Source organism: Anser cygnoides, chromosome 18, assembly GCF_040182565.1.
Source record: "Anser cygnoides isolate HZ-2024a breed goose chromosome 18, Taihu_goose_T2T_genome, whole genome shotgun sequence".
NCBI lineage: Eukaryota > Metazoa > Chordata > Aves > Anseriformes > Anatidae > Anser > Anser cygnoides.
In genome coordinates, this window is record NC_089890.1 from 1,758,378 (window position 1) to 1,778,095 (window position 19,718).

Consider the following 19,718-nt stretch of genomic DNA (forward strand, 5'->3'; position numbering starts at 1 on the left):
CCCCATGCTGCCCACAGAGAACCCCCTTGCCTTGTCCCCACTGGAGGGGATCTCACATCAAACCCCATCATCCCCTCTCAAACCCCATCCTGGGCAAAGATAGCCTCTTTGCCGTACCCTCATAGGGAGACCCTCATCTCATACTCTGTCCTGTTCACAAAGGTCCCCCTTGGACTCTTCCCAAACCGAGGTTGAGCTGCTCCCCTTGAGTTGTCTCCCTTGATGGGAAACATCCCAAATTAAACTCTGTTATTGGCCTTCAAACCCCATCCCTCGCCTTGATCTTAAGTTTGAGATCCCACCATAAACTCCCTCATTGTCCCTCGAAGCCTATCTGCTTCACAGAGGAACCCTTTGCCTCATCCCCATGGGGGCACCCCACCTAAACGCCACTCGGGTCACAGAGGACTCTTTTTGCCTCAGTCCCATCGTGGAGATCCCACAGCAAAGCCCATCTGGACCAAAGACCCCTTGCCTTGCCTTGTTCCCATGGTGGAGACACCACCTAAATTCCACTGTGGTCGCAGAAGACTCCTTTACCTTGGCCTCATGGTGGAGACCCCATCCCCATTACAGGGGCCACCCTTTAAAAGTCCCTCTAGGGTCCCCATCTCATACTCCCATCCCTGTCACCGAGGTCCCCCTTGCCCTGTCTTATTGTGGGGATCCCACACTCTGTCCCCTCCAGAGAAGTCATCCTCTCCATGGGGCCACGGAAGTGCCATGGACCGGAGGCTTCCCAGGGACCTCCACCTCTCCCCTGCCTGCCACCCCTATAGAGACCCCCTCGATGTCCCCATTGCCCTTCAGGCCACGTGGCAGGGGACACCAGGTAGCCCCTGTGGCCATGCAGAGCCTTGCGCCCCACAGTGACCTCAGCCCTGTGCCCCCGGCATGTCTCCAGTGCCCCCCAGAATGGCTTCAGTGCCCAGCAGCAGCCTCACCTGCCCCGCCAGCCTCTGCATCCTCTGCCTCCTGTCCCGCTGGCACCGAAATCCCCCCGGTGGCACTTCTGCTTCAGGCTCTTCCCATCTCCTCCCGCCCACCACTGCAGCGCCTCCTCCCTGGGGGGGACCCTCTTACCCATGGGGCGGCCCCCAGCACCCGCTGTCCCCCTGGCAGCAGGTGGGGGCCATGGCCCCAGGACCCCTCCATGCCCCCACTGCTCCTCGAGCGCCACGTGGGTGCCGTGCCGCTGGCTGGGTCCCTCCGTACATTACCGGGTTGGGGCTCAGGTGGCCCATGCTGGGTGCCGGTGCTGCGGGTGGGTGCTCTACGGGGTGCTGGTGGCTGGGGAGCAATGGGCCCCTGCAGGGAGCGGGGCTTCTTTTAACCCCATCCTGCCCACGTGGCCCCGACCACAGGAAGAGCCGTAGCTGCCGAGGAGATAACGGTGCGCGGTCCCACCCAGCGCCACCCCGCAGCCCGACCGCAGCCGGCCCAGCCATGGGGCGAGGGGCGGCCGCTGCTGAGCGCCGGAAGCACCGGGGGCCGTTGCAGAGCAGCCGGTTACGCTCTCCTGGGCTTTGCTGTGCTGAGCAACAAACATGTTTGTGCAAAAAAAAAAAAAAGTCTGTTTGCACGGGATGACAGCAACCATGTCCCCCCCACCCTGGTGCAGAGGCTGGGGACAGCCCCATGTGGCTCCACTGTGTCCCCTCACCCCATCTTTGCAGCAGGAGCAAGACTTTCCTGAACACAGAGATTATGGAGGGGTTGGTAGCCCTGGACGAGGTTCTGCAGGATTTCGGGTGCTGCAGTCCCCCAGCCCCACGGCAGGAGCGCAGCAGGAGGCGATGTGGGCGCCAGTGGGCTGCAAGCCCCAGTCCTGCTCTTTAGGAAATGCGTTGCCCAAGAAACCTCCCTGAGCTTTTCCCCCATGCAGTGTTCTGCAATACCAGACTTCCTCCGAGCCTGAGGAAGCCATAACGGCCAACAGGAACACGAGGCCCCCAAAAAGAAAATGAAAGCTGGCTTTGCAGGGAGGTCACACGCTTCTTGCAATGCTGGCTTGCAGGCTGGAGCTGTGCAGGGGCAGCCGTCACCGCCTGATGGCACCGGGACAGGAGCGAACTCCGGCAGCAGTTTTCCAGCCAAGGTCCCATATCACAGAAGCCATCTCCAAGCCATGTGCAATTTCCTCACCGAGCTCTGCAGCAAAGAGCCGCGTGTCTGGTGCAAGGGTTGTCTCCCAGCCTTGCTCTCCTTCCGCTGCCACTGAGAAGCACAGAGCAGAGGAAGGGAGCATGGCCGGGAGCAGTCTTTGCACCCACCACAGATCTGGGGAAAGTCAGCCAGTGCTACATGAAGCTGTCCATTAAACCCGATTAAAAACTCTGAGCTAAAGCCCCAAAAGTGACTGTAAATGAGAGTGCACTGGTCCATGGGATGGGTTTCATGCAGCTGTGCAAAATGCTCACTTTAGGACATTGCCATTCATTCTCTACATTGATAATCTGGGAGGAAATATAAAAAACATTACTAGCAAGGTTTGCAGAAGGCAGAGAAGGAGGAAAGTCAAAATCAACTGAGCCGCTGTACTGTCAGCAGTGGTTTGACAGTTTTGGCCTGCCTGAACAGTATATGTTTGGATTACAACAGGTAAAGGGGGTTTTGGCAGACAAGGAATTTGCTGTGAAACCCTTCCCAAAACCGAGGTTGAGCTGCTCCCCACAGAATTGTCTCTCTCTGTGCACACAGTTCAGCATGTGGTGGCTCAGGGCTGGGACCCCAGCGGCTGGCCTGGCACCAAGTCCCCGGTCCTCACACGCTGCAAGTCACCCTCACGTGCTGCCTGTGGGACTCTCACTGCTGTGGCCGGGCCTGGTGCTGCCCGGACCCACTGCCCTCTGCTTACACCCCACGTGCCTGGGGCAGAGACCCCTGCCCAGGGGTGCCCCCCAGGGATCCCACGTCTCCCCATTGCAACGTCCCTGGGCTGAGGACATCTTGCTCATCAGACCCAAGGGAGAATCTCTGCCTTGCCGAGGCACGTGTCGAGCATCTCCTTGCTGGCAGCAAAAGCAACCACGTGTGTGGCTGTCCCCGTGTTGGGCTGGGCTGGGCTGGCCACCTCCTGAGGTCTTGTCCAGCCTGAATTGCTCCATAACTCCTGGGGACATCTGAAATGCTTGAATAACAATTTGGGTGGGGATGAGGTGTGAGCAGGTCATTCCTGACCCAAAGACTTCCCCCCCCCCCCCCCAAGAGTCAGCACCCCATCCCTGAGGTGACAAGCCAAGCTTTCATGCAAGGGTGCTGTGGGATGGTCCCCAGTGTGGTGGGGTGCTGTCACAGGAGGCAAAGCCACCACTGTGTGGTGAGGGGGGGATGCTGCCAGCTGCCCCTCGGACCTGGCCCGTGCTCTGATACCAAAGTAAAGGAGCGTTTGTCCAAGCCGCTGGAGGCAGCTTTGTCTCCAGGGTGCTGCTGAGGGACTTTCCCCTGCACTGCAGGGCTGAGGCCTCACTTCTTGTGGTGTGCTTTGCTCTGATGACAAACCTGCCCCTGCTGAGCACAGGGGGCTGGGCTGGGTGAAGACAAGCACTGAAGCTCTTGGAGAAGACCTTTTCTTGGAGGAAAGGTCCATTTAACACTAATGGTGTTGCAAGGCAAGAGGGAGTGCATTTCCTGAAGGAGGCAGCTGGGAGAGACCATGCTCGAGCAAGATGTCAGGGGGAGGGTGAAGCACGTGTCTGGGAGGGGGGCTGGTGTTGGGGGATGCTGGGGCCCAGGGACTGCAGCAGGGCAAGGGGCTGAGCCCCCAGAACGGGGCTCCCGGCTGCCTGCTGCCTGCCCCATGTGGATCCGGGTCCCAGGAGCCATTCCCCCACAGGGGGCCCACAGGCGCCTTCCCAGCAGGGAAGTGGGGGAGGCGACGCTTCCTCTTTCCCCGCCTGGCGCAGCAGAGTGCGTCTGGGAGAACATCACATTTTGGGTCTCCGAAGCTGGTTTCCTCCTCCAGCAGCAGTCATCTGCTGCCTTCTCTGTTTCTCCAAAAGAAGGAAATCAGCAGATCTGGTTACTTGGGCTGAGATGAGGAGGTCTGAAAGTCTCCAGCTGATGATGAACTCACCACATCCCTTGGCCATTGGTTAATTTTACCGACCAGCAAACGAGGCTACGGGAGTTTCTAACCCAGGCCTTGCCCCCCAGTCACTGTTCCCTCTGCACTCCACACGCCCAGCCAAAATAGCTGCCGAAGGGCTGAGATCACAAGAGACTTTCTGGGTTTGGTGTGGGGAGGCAGAAATGGCTGCATTTCCTCTTCATTGGACCTCATGAGAGCACCCAGCCCCCAGCACTTCCAGGTCCTTCTCTGCATCCTTGGGTGCTCAGGGACTCGTGGTGGTCCCCAGGGTGTCAGCTGCTGTAGCCCCCAACCTGTACCAACTCCTGCAGTGGCAGCAGGACCTGGCGCCACTCCCCAGCAGTGCTCTCGCCTTGCCTTGTCTCAGGGTGCCCAGATGTGGCTCAGACACCCGCAGCATCCCCCTGCTCCCAGGTGCCACCCACTTTTTGTTCCTTCCTGAGCATTGATGGTACATGGATGCCACCAGCCACCGTCCCTGCTCCTCGTTGCTACTGCTTTTCCAGTAACTCTCCCAGTATCTGTGAGCACAGGGGAGCGTGCGCCAGGGTTTGGGGGGCAGCAGTGCTGCCGGCTCCGGCCTGCAGGCAGGGGGAAGGGCCCTTGTCAGGCCACGCAGCCAGGGCGCTGCGAAAGCGCTGATATTTCTTATCGCGCCTTGCAGCAACTTCCCCTCCTCGCCTGCGGTTGCAGCGCTCGCTGCACGCAGGGGAAGTGGTGGCTGGGCTGGCTGCCTTCAGCTCTGTGCTATGTTTAAAGGAGCCGTACTGCTTGAGATCTATGTTGGAGGAATAGGAGGAAGAGGAAGGGGTGATCTCAACCAAATCCTCCTTGACCCCCCCTTCTAGGTCTTGGAGCCGGAGGGAAAGGGGTCTCCAAGCTGCTGGGTCCACAGCTGCAGTGACTTAGGCAAATGGGAGCATCTCTTGGCCACCATTCAGCAGCGCCTGCTAGACCCCGATGGAACCAAAGTGCCTCCCTCATGTCACTCTGAAGCCTAATGACTACATTCCCTGCACAAGCCACCAGTTTCCCTGTCAGAGCATGGAGCAGCAGCGCAGAATGGAGAACAGGGGGCAGCACAAGGAGCAGCCCCCAGAAATCCCTGCTGGGATGGAGGCTCCCATGGCCCCTGACTTGGCAATGTTCCCGGGGCCTTGCTGCACCAACAAGTCAAGGGTACCACTGCTAGCTCCTGGGAACTTTTTGGACAGGCAGAGCATTGACTGCCGCCCTCCTGTGGGGCACCCTTTTGTCCAGCATGGCCAGGACTGCTGCACTAGGAAGAGCTGCAGCACCTCCACGCCCACTGGAGAGGGGCTGGGATGGGGTGGGATCCATCCCCAGCTCAGCCCCAAGCCGCCCTACAGCTGCCTGTGCTCTGTCCCTCTGCCTGCGCTCGAGGCAGGGGACAGGACCCAGGAGACAATGAACCTCCATCCCCAGAGAAGCCCGCACCAGCACCAGGGGACACCCCAAGCAACCCAGCTGAGCCCAGAGGTGCTGTGCACCCCCAAACCCACACCCCACCGCTGCTGCAGCACCAGGTGCTGGGCAGGATGCTGGCGTGGGCCGCCAGCAGGGACGGGTGCTGCCGGCCTGACCCCACGGCCTGGTGGCGAGCACGGGGCCGGGCTGGGAGCACGGCCGTTGGGAGTGAGTCAACCAGAAACTGCCGGGTGAAACAGGCCGCGAGCAGGAGGCAAATGAGAGCGCGAAGGGAAACCTCAAAAAGCTGAAGTGACGCGCTGGGGCGGGCGCGGGGGACACGGGGGTGAACGCGGCGCCTCACTTTGCCCATATATAGACAAATTGCAGCTCGTCTGCGCCAATGACGGGCGCGGGACCGTTGCGCTGGCGCCAGCAGGGCACAAAGTGCCCCGTCATTTTCCATGTCACCTGCCACAACCGGCCCGCAGGTGGGGGAAGGGGTGGCGGGCCAGGCCCCACTCCCCCGATGGGCCCTGGTGCCGCATGGGCCTCATCCCTGCAGGGCGACACCAGTTCCCCCCTTCTTCACCTCCGTTCAAGGGTGGCGCAACCACCCTGGGAGGCCCTGGGCACCTTTGGGTCTCCGTCGTGTCCCCAGAAGCCAGATAGCCCATGTGGGGCTCAGGCACCCAGGACCGTGCGGGCGATGTGGAGACAGTGGCCTCAGAGCCCCTGGCCCGGCTGAGGGGCCGGACCGGGCAAGGGGGATATGGGGAATGGGTGCTGGGGCCTGTCTGGGTGGTAGATGCCATCCAGCTCCATGACCGCATGAAGGCGATTATAGGCACGTGAAATACCTGAGTCCCTCCGTTTGGAGGACACATGGCTGCGCACCCACCAGATGAGCATCAGGACCAGCTGCAGGACTGGGGTTGCCACCAGGATGCAGCAGGAGGTCCAAGACAGCGGGGGATGTGATAGACACTGTTAGGCTCCAAAATCCCTCCTGTGACTTCATCTCTGTGGTCTTGCTTGGCCGTTTACCTTAAGGAAACATGCCCTCAGCACCCCCAGCGACCTCCACTGTCGGGGTAAGACCTCTCTCTGCCCCATCAACCCTTGGCATCTCCCTTTCCTGTGACACAGAGCTGCGGAAGCAGAGTGGGGAGCTGGGAGGTCTCCTGCCTGTAGAGGTTTGGGACCCTCCAGCAGCTTCTCTCATCCCTCTAGCCATGAAAACCCCAACCCTGTTGGCAGACCAATGGATTCAGGTGTCTCCCATTAAGCAGCTGACCGCCATGTTGCAGACAGCACCAGGCATGCGAGCAGTGGCAGCCCAGGGGTGGCAACCCCTTCTTCATAAGCCCTTTGCAGGCCTTCTTCAGGAGTTGATGGCCCACCAGCCTGCTTCTTCTCCGTGAAGCCTCCTCCTTTCCTCTGCATTTTGTGAGGGGCAAACACCCAGAGACCCTAATGCAAATCAGAGCCCAACATTTCTGTCTGCCATGGCAGGGAATGCATCCCGGCTCCTTACTTGCTCACCTCCACCACTGGTGTACCAGGAGGCCCTTTGGCTTCAGCACGTGGAGGCTGTGCCTCATTTCTGCCATGCTTCAAATGCTTTCTCATCCGCCCACACCACAGAAACCTGTGCACCCATCCTCTCGTGCCATGGTTACCGTAACACCCCCACACCTCCACCTCCGCAGTCCCTCCAAACTGCTGCTGCCAACATCCGCAGGTGAGCGTCCTCTGGTCCTCACCACATCAGACATGCTTGGGTGCCTCACTGGCTCCAACCAGCCCGCCCTGGCTGGGGGTGATGGGTGGGACAGGGCTGCACCCCCCGACCTCAGGCCTCCACGTTAACGGCTCACAGCCTGGGCTTTGCTGCCCTCGCTCCAGCATGCATCCCACGGGGTACCAGCTCAGGCCACCTTCCCCTGCACCGTTGTCCGGCTCCCTGCCACTCACTAAGGAAAACAGCTTTGACTTGGGGTTTTCGTATCTGTTTTGGCACCTACAGCCAAGGGTCCCGGCACCCTGTTCGTTAACCTGTATGTGATCAGACTCCCAGCACCCAGACACAGAGGAAAGGTTGAGTTCACAAGCTGGAGGGCACATCCAGCAAGTGATGGTGGGAGGGGGGGGTAGTGCAAAGTCTGACCGATCCTGCCAAGCTGCCCCTGTGCAACAACTCTGTCTCCTGGCCTTAACATGAGCACAGAGGTGAGAAACAGAGGCTGCATGGTACATGCAGAGCATCTATAGGAGCAAAGCTGGGGGCAGAGGTGGGAGCTCCCACCCTGCCTTGCCCACAGCCCCTGCAGAGGTGTTCAAGTGAGCACAGCTGCCTGCAGCTCGTGACTCCTCTCATCTGCAGTCGCTCGCCTGGGCCCAGCTCACCTACAAGACCCTTGACAAATGCCCACCGCACTGGTCCCAGGGCTCACAGTGCCACACACGAAGTCCTGTCCCTGTCCCTGCACGTGAAGCGGGGAGAGGGTCCCTCACAGGTGGGAGCAGCGTGGCCGGGCATTTCCCAGCACAGCCGGCAGCTGCCTCGTGTAGAGGCACCGTGTGCTCTGCGGTTTTGGAAAGTCACTTTTTTTGCCCAGAGGGAGAGCCGGGTATCGGTTCTCAAAACCCGCACGAAGAAATCCACTCACTCGTGCTTCCTGCCGGTGTTGCCGGGGCTGTGGGCGGCCCCTGGCCCCCGCTGCCCTCCCCAGCCCCCCGGCAGCTCCCGGAGGTGCCCAAACGCTGGCAGAGCGATGCCAGCCCTGCAGCCCGCAGGCCTGGCTGAGATATTTTGGCGTCATTTGCTGCAGGGGGAGGAGCCGTCTTGAATTGACTCAGATCAACAGCTCTTGACGCTTTCTCTCCCGATTACAGCCCAGGCTGCCGCTGCACATTTTTCCCCTGATTTCTTCAACGTGAGAGCTCCATGCCCTACTTTTCTCAGCAAATAAAGCTCTGCATCCATTTGCCTTTGCTGCTATAAAGCCCTGGCAGCTCCAAGGCTGGAGTTTAACTGAAATGCTCACTTCAGGCACTTTGCAGAGGTCCAACGCTCAGCTCGAGCAGCCTGGGAGCAATGAATCATTTGGGCGGTGTGGGCTGGGAGATGCAGTGTGCGCGTGGGCGAGCGAGCGAGCGAGCTAGCAGGGAAGAGGCTCGGCTCACCAAGCCAGCCCAATTACAGGCACCAGGTTCTTGGAAGCACTGCAATGTGCTGCAGGCAGAGGAGGCGCAGCTCCTCTGAAAGACCACCGGCGTCCGGCCAGCTTGCTGCGCTGTTCTGTCTCTATTCCACTTGCACCGCAGCTCCCACCAGACTTCACTCTGTATAATCGAGGGTGGCTGCACTTCCTAGCAAGAGGCGAGGTGCTTGTGTGGTTTACAAGCCCCCTAACCATCCCCGAGAGGCACAGTGACAATGCATGCTGTTCCTTGGGGGTAATTTCCTAAGTGAAGTCTCAGTCCTGGGCGGTGAGTTCCTGCAGCTTCCCATGGAGGGGGACGTGAAGCACGGTGCCCGCAGACCCACACCCAGAGCCCAGCTGAACAAAACCCTTGCTGCCTGGGGCCCTGCACAGGAGATGTACTGGAAAATGGAGACGTGTCTCGGGTCTTTCTTGCTCAGGTCCATCTCCAGCAGCTTCACTCCCCACCCGTCACCAGGCTCCCGCCCTGCTCCACAAAGCCGTGCTGCCACCCTGTGGCACTCGAGCTGCGAGGCTTCAAGGGCTGGGTTTGGCCAGGACAGTTGTCCTCTGCTGGCCTCCCAGCCAGATCATGCACAATGTCCTTCCAGGCTGGCTAGAGCCAAAATCTCACTCCCCAGCTCCACCTGCCTCCAGATGGAGAAAGAACCATCCAACTCATCCTCCCGGACCCATTTTAAGCTGAACCTTGTGAGCTCTCATCAACCTCATACAGCAGCTGGGATGGCGCTAACTGCAGCTTTCCTGAATCTTTCTTTCTGCACGGGACAAGTGTATCCCAGGGGGATCTCACCGCACCCTATGCCTCTCACTGCAAAGCTGGTCCAAAAACGCCCTCCAGGGCCCAAAATCTCCGTCTTGACACCCAGCGAAGTCATGCCCTGAGCCTGACAGGACACTTGTACCTCTCACCCTCAGGTCTGACCTTGGTGTTTCTGAGGTCCATCTCCCGACCAGCCTCCGCAACCACACAAGCCTGGAGGGCAATTATCAAATAACTTTCAGTGATCTGGACATTCACCAAGGAGGTGTGAAAGCTGGGTTCAAGACTCTCCTCTGCCCCAGTACTTGAACATGCTGCTCCATCTTTGCACGGTAAGGCTCTGCCCCCAGCCACGGGCTTTCTGCCACAAAGGACTCAGCTCTCCCTACCAAGATGATCTGCACTAGGAGGTGGGCAAGGGACCTGGGAGCAAGTCAGCAGACAGCATGTCTGCTCCGAAATCCTGTGGGAAGCTCTGCTTTGAACTGCAGTGTGAGTCTGGGCCAGCTCTACAAACCAGAGCAGGACAAAAAGCACGTTGCCTTGGTACTCCTGTTGACATTCCCCAACAGTGATGCACTCCCTTTGCTGCAGCCACTTTCTTCCTAAATCAGTCATCTTTCAGGTTTTATCAGTTTTCCAGTATCTGTTTACAGAACACAAGAATCAGGCTTTTCAGCTACAGGATTACTTCAGAGGGAAAAAAAAAAAGCAAAAAAAAAAAGCTTATTTCACAGAGGTGCTGATCTAGGACTCTGCTCTTGGACAAACCACCTTTGTGATCAGCAGCTGCTGCGGAACTGGAACAAAAACTAGGCAAGCGCCATCTCTCAGGAACAGAGACTATTCAAGCTGAAAGTCCCGACACACAGTGACATCAAGAACTTCACAAATGCAAGGCTGGATGGGTGTTTCCACGCCTGCTTGTGGAAGCAACAACAACCTCTCCTCCTGTAAGGCCTGGCGCTGCCTCCCAGCCACACTAGCTGGCTCAGCTGGGTTCAGCTGGCTCTGGAGGCCACCAAGAGCAGATCGAAGGTCCTTCAAGTCTGCTTCCACAATCCTTCTACAGGACCCTGCAGGCCCAGGGCACTGTGACCTCCATATAACTACCTCCACATGGAATACTCTACGTCACCCTACCTATTCCATCCAGCCATGAGACGTGGGAAAAATTGCGAGTCTGCTCATTCCTAGTGATGGACACCCCAATTCAGCCAGTGCAGGATCCTCCTCTAGAGATGGGAATTTGGTCCATGGTATACAAACAATGGTTGTTGCAGGCTCCGAACTGCACCAGCAGTGTGGCAGGCCCAGCACTGAGTAAAAATCCCTTCCTCATACATCTGCACTCAGAGGCGGGTGAAACTAGTGACTGAGTATACAAGATGGACTCAATTCTGACCAGGCACCATGTTTTATTGAAATATTTACAGACGTGTCCCAGCTCTCCTCTTACCCATGCTAACTATAAAATGTTTGTGCATCATCATTAAACACCTCTTTCCCGGTCTCTGTCAAGGATCTAACAGATTTTTATGCTCTTTGTCGTCAGACAGCAGTGTGACTGAGTCCATAGGTACTGAGCGAGAAAAGCTGAGCCAGTAAGCTCCCTCTGAGTCCAGGCTCATTTTCCCACATACTACAACTAAAAGGTTTCAGAACAGCGCCCCACATGCCAGCTGCCCCTCCAAACAGCCCACTGGAGCACCAGGGAATCCTCCACGCAGCACAAGAGCCCCTTAGGTTTTTATAGCTGTGTCTCGGGACTTGTAAGCCACACCACGGCTCTTCAGCTCTCGGACGATCCCTGCAGCAAGGAGACAAACACATTTCAGTATTCTTTACGAGGAGCCCTAAAAAAATCTGATAGCTCTATCATGTAGCCTTCACTGCAGAGATTAAGAACTGAACAATCTTCTTCTCAGTTTCTTCTCACACTTTGTAAACTTCACTGTTAAGAGTGAAGTTCCCTCTTCCAATTTAAATGCCTAGACAGAGCTCCCAAACATCAACTCTCATTTTGCCTTGGGAAAGAATTGGGTAGACATTTTGTTTACATTATTTTCTACCTGTAGATGTCTGAATATTATGACCATACTGCATAGGCCAAGCTCTTAACATAATTCTTAAACCTCTCAGTCATTTCCATGACTTGTCTACATGTTCCACCTTCTCAGTAACCCTGTAAGAAATGTCAGCAGAATAGCACCATGTGGTTCAGGACAGCTCTCACCAGCGCCACACACCAGGTTCAGACAAATGACAGCCTTCGAGGCCCTTGAGTGTAGTCTGCTGGTGGTTCCTGCACTCCCCAGCTCTCTCTCACCTCTGCCTGTGATAGGAGGATGCCACACACACTAACCAAGGCCAAAGAGCATCTCCTACACGTACCCCCTCTTTCTGCTGCTGCCCTGTGCTCCATGTTGTGCTCTGTCTGCAGCTGCATGGAGCACATGCCGTTACTCGCTATGTTCCACTTGTTTCCGAAGTGTCCAAAGCTGTGCCAGGAGGCCTCAAACCTCATGATGCTCCAGCTCTCCCAACACAGACAGTGGAGCTCAGGTCAGGGCCTAGGATTCCAGACAAAAGCGTGAGGGATTGCAGTACTCCTGGGAAGGGGCTCAGGTTAGGTGTCTGATCTAGGGCTGTGGACAGGACAGGGCCTCTTGTCCAAACGGAAAATGTAATCTCTGCTTTATGAAGGTAAGGCCAACTCGCTGCATACTCCATTTATAAATGAATGAAACCCATCATAGCTCAACAGCGCAGTATTACAATGGAAGTGGTATCTGCTCAACCATCCTCCTCAAGATCACTTTTCAAACAGCACCCCTTTCTGCACAACTCATTTTCATGGACAAACCTTTGTGTTCCCCTGTAGCTGAACAGCTTGAAATGTGCCCACTTTCTGTAGTCACCCTTTAATCACAGTTTATCACTCTGATGCTGTCCAGTATCACAGGTTTTATTCAGCAGCATTTTAATACCAACTTCTGGCAGACAGACTGCTGAATGACTCCAGGTAGAAAACCTGTCTAAAGAACACCTGAACCCAGCCTCCCATTTAATGTCTTTTTGCAGTCACCTGGCTAATCCTTTCATCCACATGGTGTGCGCTGTGTTTGTAACACACAGTGTTTACCGAATCCCTAAATGCTGATTTTATCACATACGGCATAATACACTCAAGAGCGTAACTGGCTAATATACAATGGCTAGTATACAGAATAACCCATCGGCTGCCATCCATGCAGGAGTGCCCTACACAAGCCGGCAGCATTACCTTGGGGCAGGCGGCCAGTCACGGACACTGCATATACACCCGGCTTGAAGTTACCTGGGGGAAAGAAAACACTGAGATGCTCTGCGTGGCAGCGGCCAGACGGGCAAACGCCCCCACCAGCCTCAGCCTGCACAGATGCCCCCTCATCGGGAACAGCAGCCAGAAACCCCTGCAGCAGCCCGAAGAACAGCTCCCGCTGCCCCAGAGAGGGGTCTGCTGCAGAACAGTTTGCCCCTGTCCAAACCAGCAGGGAGAGACACTCACTGATGCGCTGCCACTTGGAGACCCAGCTGTCCTCCGGGCTCATCATCGCAATGATCCTGTGGGAGAGAGGGGAGCGCGGGAATCTCCCAGCCCGGTGCCGCCGAAGTGCCACGGCACCGGGGCCGCCGAGCAGCCCCGGGTCACGGCCCCACTCACCCGTCGAAGGAGGAGCTGGTGCAGTCGTAGACCATCTCGCGGTTGCCCTTCATCTGCAGGTAGGCATCGCAGTTGTCGCAGCCGTCGTACTCGAACTGGTCGATGGTCTGAGGGGGACCGAAGCGTCAGCGCAGGGCCAGGCCGGGGGCAGGAGGGGCTGGAGCCGGCTGGGGAGGGAGGGGAGAGCCGGGCAGCGGCGGCGGGAGCGAGGGCAGCTAGTGCCGGGGCAGGAAGGGAGCCCCGGGCCCGGCGGAGCGCGAAGGAGGCCCGGGCAGGCGGAAGAAGGGCCGAGCGGGCGGGCCGGGCCTCGGCCGGCGGAGAGGGGCCCGGGCCGGGCCGGGGAGGCCCAGGCGGGGCGGGGGGAGGCGCGGGGGGGGCCGGGGGGGGGAGGCTGGGGCCGGGCGCACCTTGACGAGGGAGCAGAGCAGGCAGGCCCGGAGGTGCCGCAGGTCCTTGGGGACGGTCTCCAGCGCCATCCCGCCGCCGCCGCCGCCGCCGCGCAAGCGCAGGGCCGGGCCGGGCCGGGGCTGCCCGCAGCGGCTGCGCCCAGCCGAGGCCCCGCAGGAGGGCGGCAGAGCGCCGCCAGGGAGGGCGGCCGGCCGCGGGCAGCGCCGCCCGCCGGGGCCGCCGCCGGGCCGAGGGGAGCGGGGAGGGCGGTGCGGAGGGGGGGGGGGGGGGGCCGGGAGCCGCTGAGGGGCCGCGGCCTCGGGTCCGGCGGGGGACGCCCGCAGCCCAGCGGCGGGGCCGAGCCCTCGGGGAGCCGGGGCCGGGCCGGGCCGGAGGTCGCGGGAGCTTCGAGGCGAGGACGGGGCCGGCCGGAGCCGCAGGCCCGCTCCTCCCGCTGCGGCCCCGGGGGACGAGGCCTCGCCCCGCGCCCTGAGCTCTGCGGTGTTTGCAGCTCCCCGCGCTCGCTGGGCAGCGAGGGTTCACCTGGGCGGCAGCCACGGGTCGGCCGAAGCAACTTGTGTGGAGTGGGGAAGAGGCGCTTGTTTGCAACACAAGCCCGGCTTTGTACCGAACAAAAACACACGAGCAGACTTGGTACGTGGATAAATATATTAGTAAATAAATATATTTCTGAGCACATCAGCATATTCACACATCTTTGTTTCTATCAGACATAAATACACAGTTCTGTATATATATAAAACCTATTCTTCCGTTTTGGGTCATAATTTATTCCCAAGCCCCAAGAGCTAGGACAGACTCAGAAAAAAAACAAAACAAAACTTATATTCACATTTCAAAAGGATCTGAACTTTAGAAAAGGGAGGAACAGAGGCTCTGTGCAGAAATGGAGGAGGTCCAGCCAGCCTAGGCACTCTGCCCACAGCAACCTAACTCGGTGGGGTTGAAGGTCCTGGGAAGAAAGGCGTCCCCGAGGAAGGACTGATGGCTTGGTTGTGGATAGAGTGAGTTCAGGATGCTCTGGCTTCCATCAGTTTTCAGCTGGGTCTTTGGACTCAATGAAGGAAAATGAACTCTGTTTCATTGCAGTGACACTGAAGACATTTAGTGATGGAGCCTAAGGGTACTGACCACTCAAAAGTATCACTTAAGAAGTGAGATGTGCAGGAACTGAGAGGAACCATTTCCCATTTTCTCAGATGATGCTTCTTCTCTTGTAAGCAGCCAAGGATTGTAGTCCATTTACAGAAGAGGATTCAAAAAACACCTTCCTGTAGAATTCCTCCCTCTCCTCCCACCTGAGAACCCACCTAGACAGACCTGCACACTCTCATTCAGCTCAGGAAGCCCCGTGGAGAGGGCCCAGCATCTGAGATGTCTGTTTTCTGGATGAAAAGTAGCAGCAGCATAAAAATCAGAAAATGAAAACACTTTTAAGTGGGCGTTGCCCTGCACAGCCCAGTAATACTGCAGTAGGGAGTGGAAAGGGTTCGCTAGTACCGACCACTTTCTCCAATAAGCTTGGGACTTGCTGCAGACTCAAGAGTTCTCCTTTTTTAAGGAATAAAGAAGGAAAGAGAAGAAGTACATTTAGACTGCCAACTAGACACTCATTCCTTTGAGGCAGTGAAATGCATCCCTGGAGGCTCTCAGCCTTCCTGACTCCTAAAGAAACCAGTGAGAGCACCCCGACTTCAAGACACCCCCCCCTCTTTAAAGTCACTTGAGCCCTCTAGGATGGCCAAGGATGCAGGGAGCTGTTTGAGAGGAGCCACGTGCCACATACACAGGAAGTTTAACTGGGAGAATCTAGACCCACTCCTGGCTTTTTTTTTTAATTTTTCCTTCTAGTTTAAGACTGACTTTCCTGCAAGAGAGAAAACAAGAAGAGACCGAAAAGGTTAGAGTATAGTTCTGCTGTTTTTTTTAATGTGAAAAATTCAGCTTTTCTCTAGACTCAAAGGTCCTGTAGTGGGTCTATCACAGGAGACAAGAAAATGAACACTAGCAAAGGAATAATGTTATGTTTAAAACAGTGTTATTGGCTGACTTTTAATAACATCATGTTAGTGACTACCAGCTGGGACGAAGATGCCTTTTTCAAAGATTCAGGGCAGCAAGCCCCATAGAAACCTTCATCAGAAATGAAGGAAGGCAGAGGCATGAATAGTCTGAACTGGGACTGCCTAACCATTGCACTCCTGGCCTGGGGAAGAGGCTGCTGCTTCACAGGAAGATACAGAAAACTTATCACAGAGCAGATGGGGGAATGTTTGTCCCTATACCAGGTTTCAAATTGTCAGAAGTTACCTTCAGCTCCCTTGTCAATGTTTCATTAACTCTGAAAACTTGAGATAGTCTTGGTGCCCTACAAACGTGCACTCCACATGGGAATCTGGCTAATTCTTTGGCCTGAATGATCCTTCAAGGCAATGAACTCCACAGTCTCATTCCCTGCTGTATGAAAACTGTTTGGGTTTTATCTTTTCAATTTGCCAGACTTTTTTTTACTTGTATGTCTCCAAATTATGAGGCATAGGAAACAAGAATTGGTAATGTTCCAAAACCAAACCACAAACGGGGTAAGAAGTGAGTAAGTACAGAGCCTAGAAATTTCTCTGGTTTTCTCCATCATCAAAATGCTAGAAAAGGCAAAAGGGTATTTTGAAAAACTCCTTTGCAAGATCATTTCAAGCATCTCACAGAAATACAAAGATAAGGCTGGGTGATAGGTGGGGCTCTGCTCTGCATTTCTTACAGATGCTTTTGCTGGGAATTTTTGCTCTGTCTTTGGGAAATGAGAAAGGAAGGAGAGAAGCAGGAGTCATGTGAACTCAGGGATTTTCCGTGACTCCTGTGATGGGGGCATCTCAAGTTTGAAATATGCTCAAAAAAATGTAAGCTCTTAACAGGGCTGGCTACCACACCTATTTTGAGGATAGATGGAGAAGTTACGGGGTGAGCGAGAGACTTGTTCACATTACCCAATGACAGGGTGGATTCTTTGCAATGGAGAAAATATGACCCAGCTCTTTCTCAGAAATGGCCATTGTCCCTGCGTCTTTACCTCTACCACTGCTGGCAAAATGCAGCAGATGGCTGAGTTGGCTTCAGCTGAGGGACAACAAAGTCATCAAAAGTGGTGAGAGATATTGGTTTCCAATGAAGTCAGAAGAAGCACCTTGCAGGGCAGACCTGAGTGCTGAGATAGAGAATAGCTTGTTGCTGTGTCTGAGATAAAAGTGGAAAAGTTAAATGAAGAAGTCTGGCTTTGACCTAAGAGAGGAAATGAAGTCAGGAGCTAAGGGGCCACAGAAAGTAATTTCTGCAGCTTTTGGTCTTGAAGACTTGTTTATTTTTGAAGTGTTTAGCAAAACCTTCTGTGGCATCAACATGCCAAAATAGCAGCTTGCACTCACTCCGCGAGCTCTCCAGCTGGTGACTCCCAGGACCGGTCTCTGAGCAAGCTAGCCCATGCAGACAGATGCTGCTGGATGAAAACAGGCTGCTTGTGCCTTCGAAGGAGAAGAAGACCTAGAGAACACAACTCCGCATTTGTGTGACCATCGCAACGTGGAAACATGAGGAGACCACAAGCGTTACATTGCTTATGTGCAGTCTGCATCACAGCATGGGCCTTGCAGGTCAGGGCTGGTTATTGTTATGCTGCCTGTGCAGAGACCAAGATGTGAGCTCCACTACGGCTGGTATGCTGAACATCTTTGTTCACTTCAGCTCTCCCATAAGCAAATTAGCCAGTGTCTTATTAAACTGAGTGTTCATGGACATCCTGGACCTCCTCTTCAGATCCTGCATTCAAAAAAAAAAAAAAAGAAAGAAAAAAGAAAGTGTAAGCTACAGCAAGCTGAATGCTTCGGGACCTTGCACTGCTGGGACCTCAACTATTGCAACAGGGAGATTGGATTCTGCAGTGAAAGCCACAAAGTTTCTCTCAGTATTTTGGAGGGACCTTTCTGCCCCCTCTACAATCAGGTTATGTTAATGCACAATAAAACGTAAGGATAAGGCATCAAACTCGTACTTGAATATTCAGAAAATACAGGCTAAGGATATGGCGAATCCCAGGATTCATATTCCTACTGGATATTTGCTTTTGAGGCTTTTTGATGTTTGCTCTTTGAGGAAAATCTGTACAGCCTTTTTAAAAAGTGATTAGCACCAAAATATAACACTGGTTCATATTCACACAGTGCCACGGCATCACCCTCCAGGCACAGGGGACAACAACAAAAGAAACTCCAGACAACAGAAGGAGACTGTAAGAGAGATGTGCATGCAAGAAAGGTATGGCACATGCATTTCACGGTGTTCAGAGGTTGCACAAATTGTTTCTGAGTCCCAAAAGAGCCAAACCCAATGACTTGTTGTTGGCCACTAATGCCAGCCCTCTGTGGCCAGCCAGCAAGGACTGTAGTTCATGCTCCTCACCAGCTGCCCTCGCCTGGTGAATTACTGACAGGCAAGTGCTGAGTAGATTGCATTGAAACATTCAAGTAAGGGCTGCCTAGAAACTGTGCACCCTCAGTTACTGCTTCAAATAGTCCTTTTCTCCCTAATGTGGCTGGGTGTTGCGCATACACCATGTTCCCTTTCCTAGATGTCTCTCAAGCCTCTCACACAGGGTAAGCATAGCCCAGTAAATGCATACATGCATTATTTTTCACATTTCCCTTTTCCTGAATGTTCCTGAGATCAAAGGGAACCAAATGCCCATATAGCTATTCACAGAGAGCAATTCAAAACAACTTTTCAAAACAGTCACAGCAAAGTCTTGTTCATTACAAATCACAAGCTGTAGGAACAAAACCTCTGCAAATTAAATATATGGGAAGAAAACAACTAAAGGAGATCCTGCTTTGAAAATGTAGCTAATAGATGTGGGAAAATGAATGGACAGACACAGCATTATACATATATATGTGTGCAGGTCATGGCTAAAGTACCAGAAGGCAGAGTTTGAGAGTATCTGGCATTTCTGATTTGTGTAACCAGAATGCTGAATAAGCTGTTGCCAGCTGCTTCTCATGTACACTGGCTTCTGTGCAATACAGAAGAGTCTATACAGCTTTGATTGCCCTGTGATCATCAGAAGTCCTGAGCCTCAAAGAGGGTTATTAAAGTATTTTCTGAAAACTGTGTGTGTGTGTGTGTGAATGTCAACACAAACCAAAAGAAAAGTTAACAAAGGTGTTGAATCAGGAGATAGAGAGGTGAGAATTCCTCAGCTGCTGGGCTGGCTGTGGAGACCCGCACAGAGCAATGGCCTGAAGGAGCACACCTTGCTGATACAACAGAAATCTTGTTCTTTGGGTATTAACTTGTAATGGTGGTCTTTCCCTGCCCCCTAATCCCTTTCGCCTTCTCTAGCAAAGATCAAAGACGTGACATGAAAGGGAATAGCTGAGAAGACAAGCAGGAGTTGGGGGAGTGAGGGAGGATGCTGACAGCATGCTGCAGGAGATGAGATTTCCCAGAGAGAGAAAGCAAGAGGTTTCATCCTGCGCAGGGAGTAATCCGGCTGTTCTGGGATGAGATCCTTGCATGCTGGGGTGGTGTAGGAAGCCATCTAGCTGTAATTCATTGCTAGTTGTCCGATTTCTCTTAAAAAGAGCCTTTCAGTGCTGCTTGAGGATTGATTCTTCATTTAAACTAGTCAGAGCTGTAAGTCCTTGGCATAGTCTCCCAGGCAAGAGAAGTGTGGACGTATCCTTATGCAAAACCCACCAAGAAAAGCTGCATAAACTCCAGGGTCACGCAAGCATCTTTGGGACCATTGCAGGCACCCTGGTGATGTCTGCAGACAGCATTATTCCCCACGATGCCAGTGCGTGGTACTGTCTGGGAAAGGGGAGTTTCTACAGGGGCTGCGATTCAGCCTTACCAAGCTTCAGCCTCACCTTGCAGCTGGGCAAGGTAAGCACACACCTGGAGGGTGCCACATCCCACAGGAGCACCGTCAGCTTCTGGAAACCCTGGTTTAGGGACTTCCTGAGCCAGAGATTATATTTGCATCTCTGCATTTGATAGCTCTTGATCTAGGCTCTTGAACCCATTTTACTTCTGGCACCCACA

The 19,718-nt window shown here is 54.8% G+C and overlaps 2 protein-coding genes across 4 annotated transcripts in view; both read right to left on the bottom strand.

Annotated features, from left to right (window-relative positions):
* Positions 1–10,909: 10,909 nt before the first annotated feature.
* Positions 10,910–13,787, bottom strand: SUPT4H1 (SPT4 homolog, DSIF elongation factor subunit). The gene is made up of 5 exons (XM_066979858.1): positions 13,625–13,787; positions 13,218–13,324; positions 13,062–13,117; positions 12,798–12,851; positions 10,910–11,321 (listed from the first exon to the last, which is right to left on the bottom strand). The coding sequence occupies exons 1-5, from the start codon at positions 13,691–13,693 to the stop codon at positions 11,254–11,256; spliced, it is 354 nt and encodes a 117-aa protein (XP_066835959.1). The 5' UTR covers positions 13,694–13,787; the 3' UTR covers positions 10,910–11,253.
* A 472-nt stretch (positions 13,788–14,259) lies between these two features.
* Positions 14,260–19,718, bottom strand: part of RNF43 (ring finger protein 43) — a 64,205-nt gene continuing 58,746 nt past the window's right edge. For all 3 annotated transcript variants that reach the window (XM_013189322.3, XM_013189321.3, XM_013189323.3), the window contains one exon: positions 14,260–17,435. In XM_013189322.3, the coding sequence (XP_013044776.2) occupies positions 17,392–17,435 (44 nt within the window). In that variant the 3' untranslated portion in view covers positions 14,260–17,391. The remainder of the gene's footprint in view (positions 17,436–19,718) is intronic.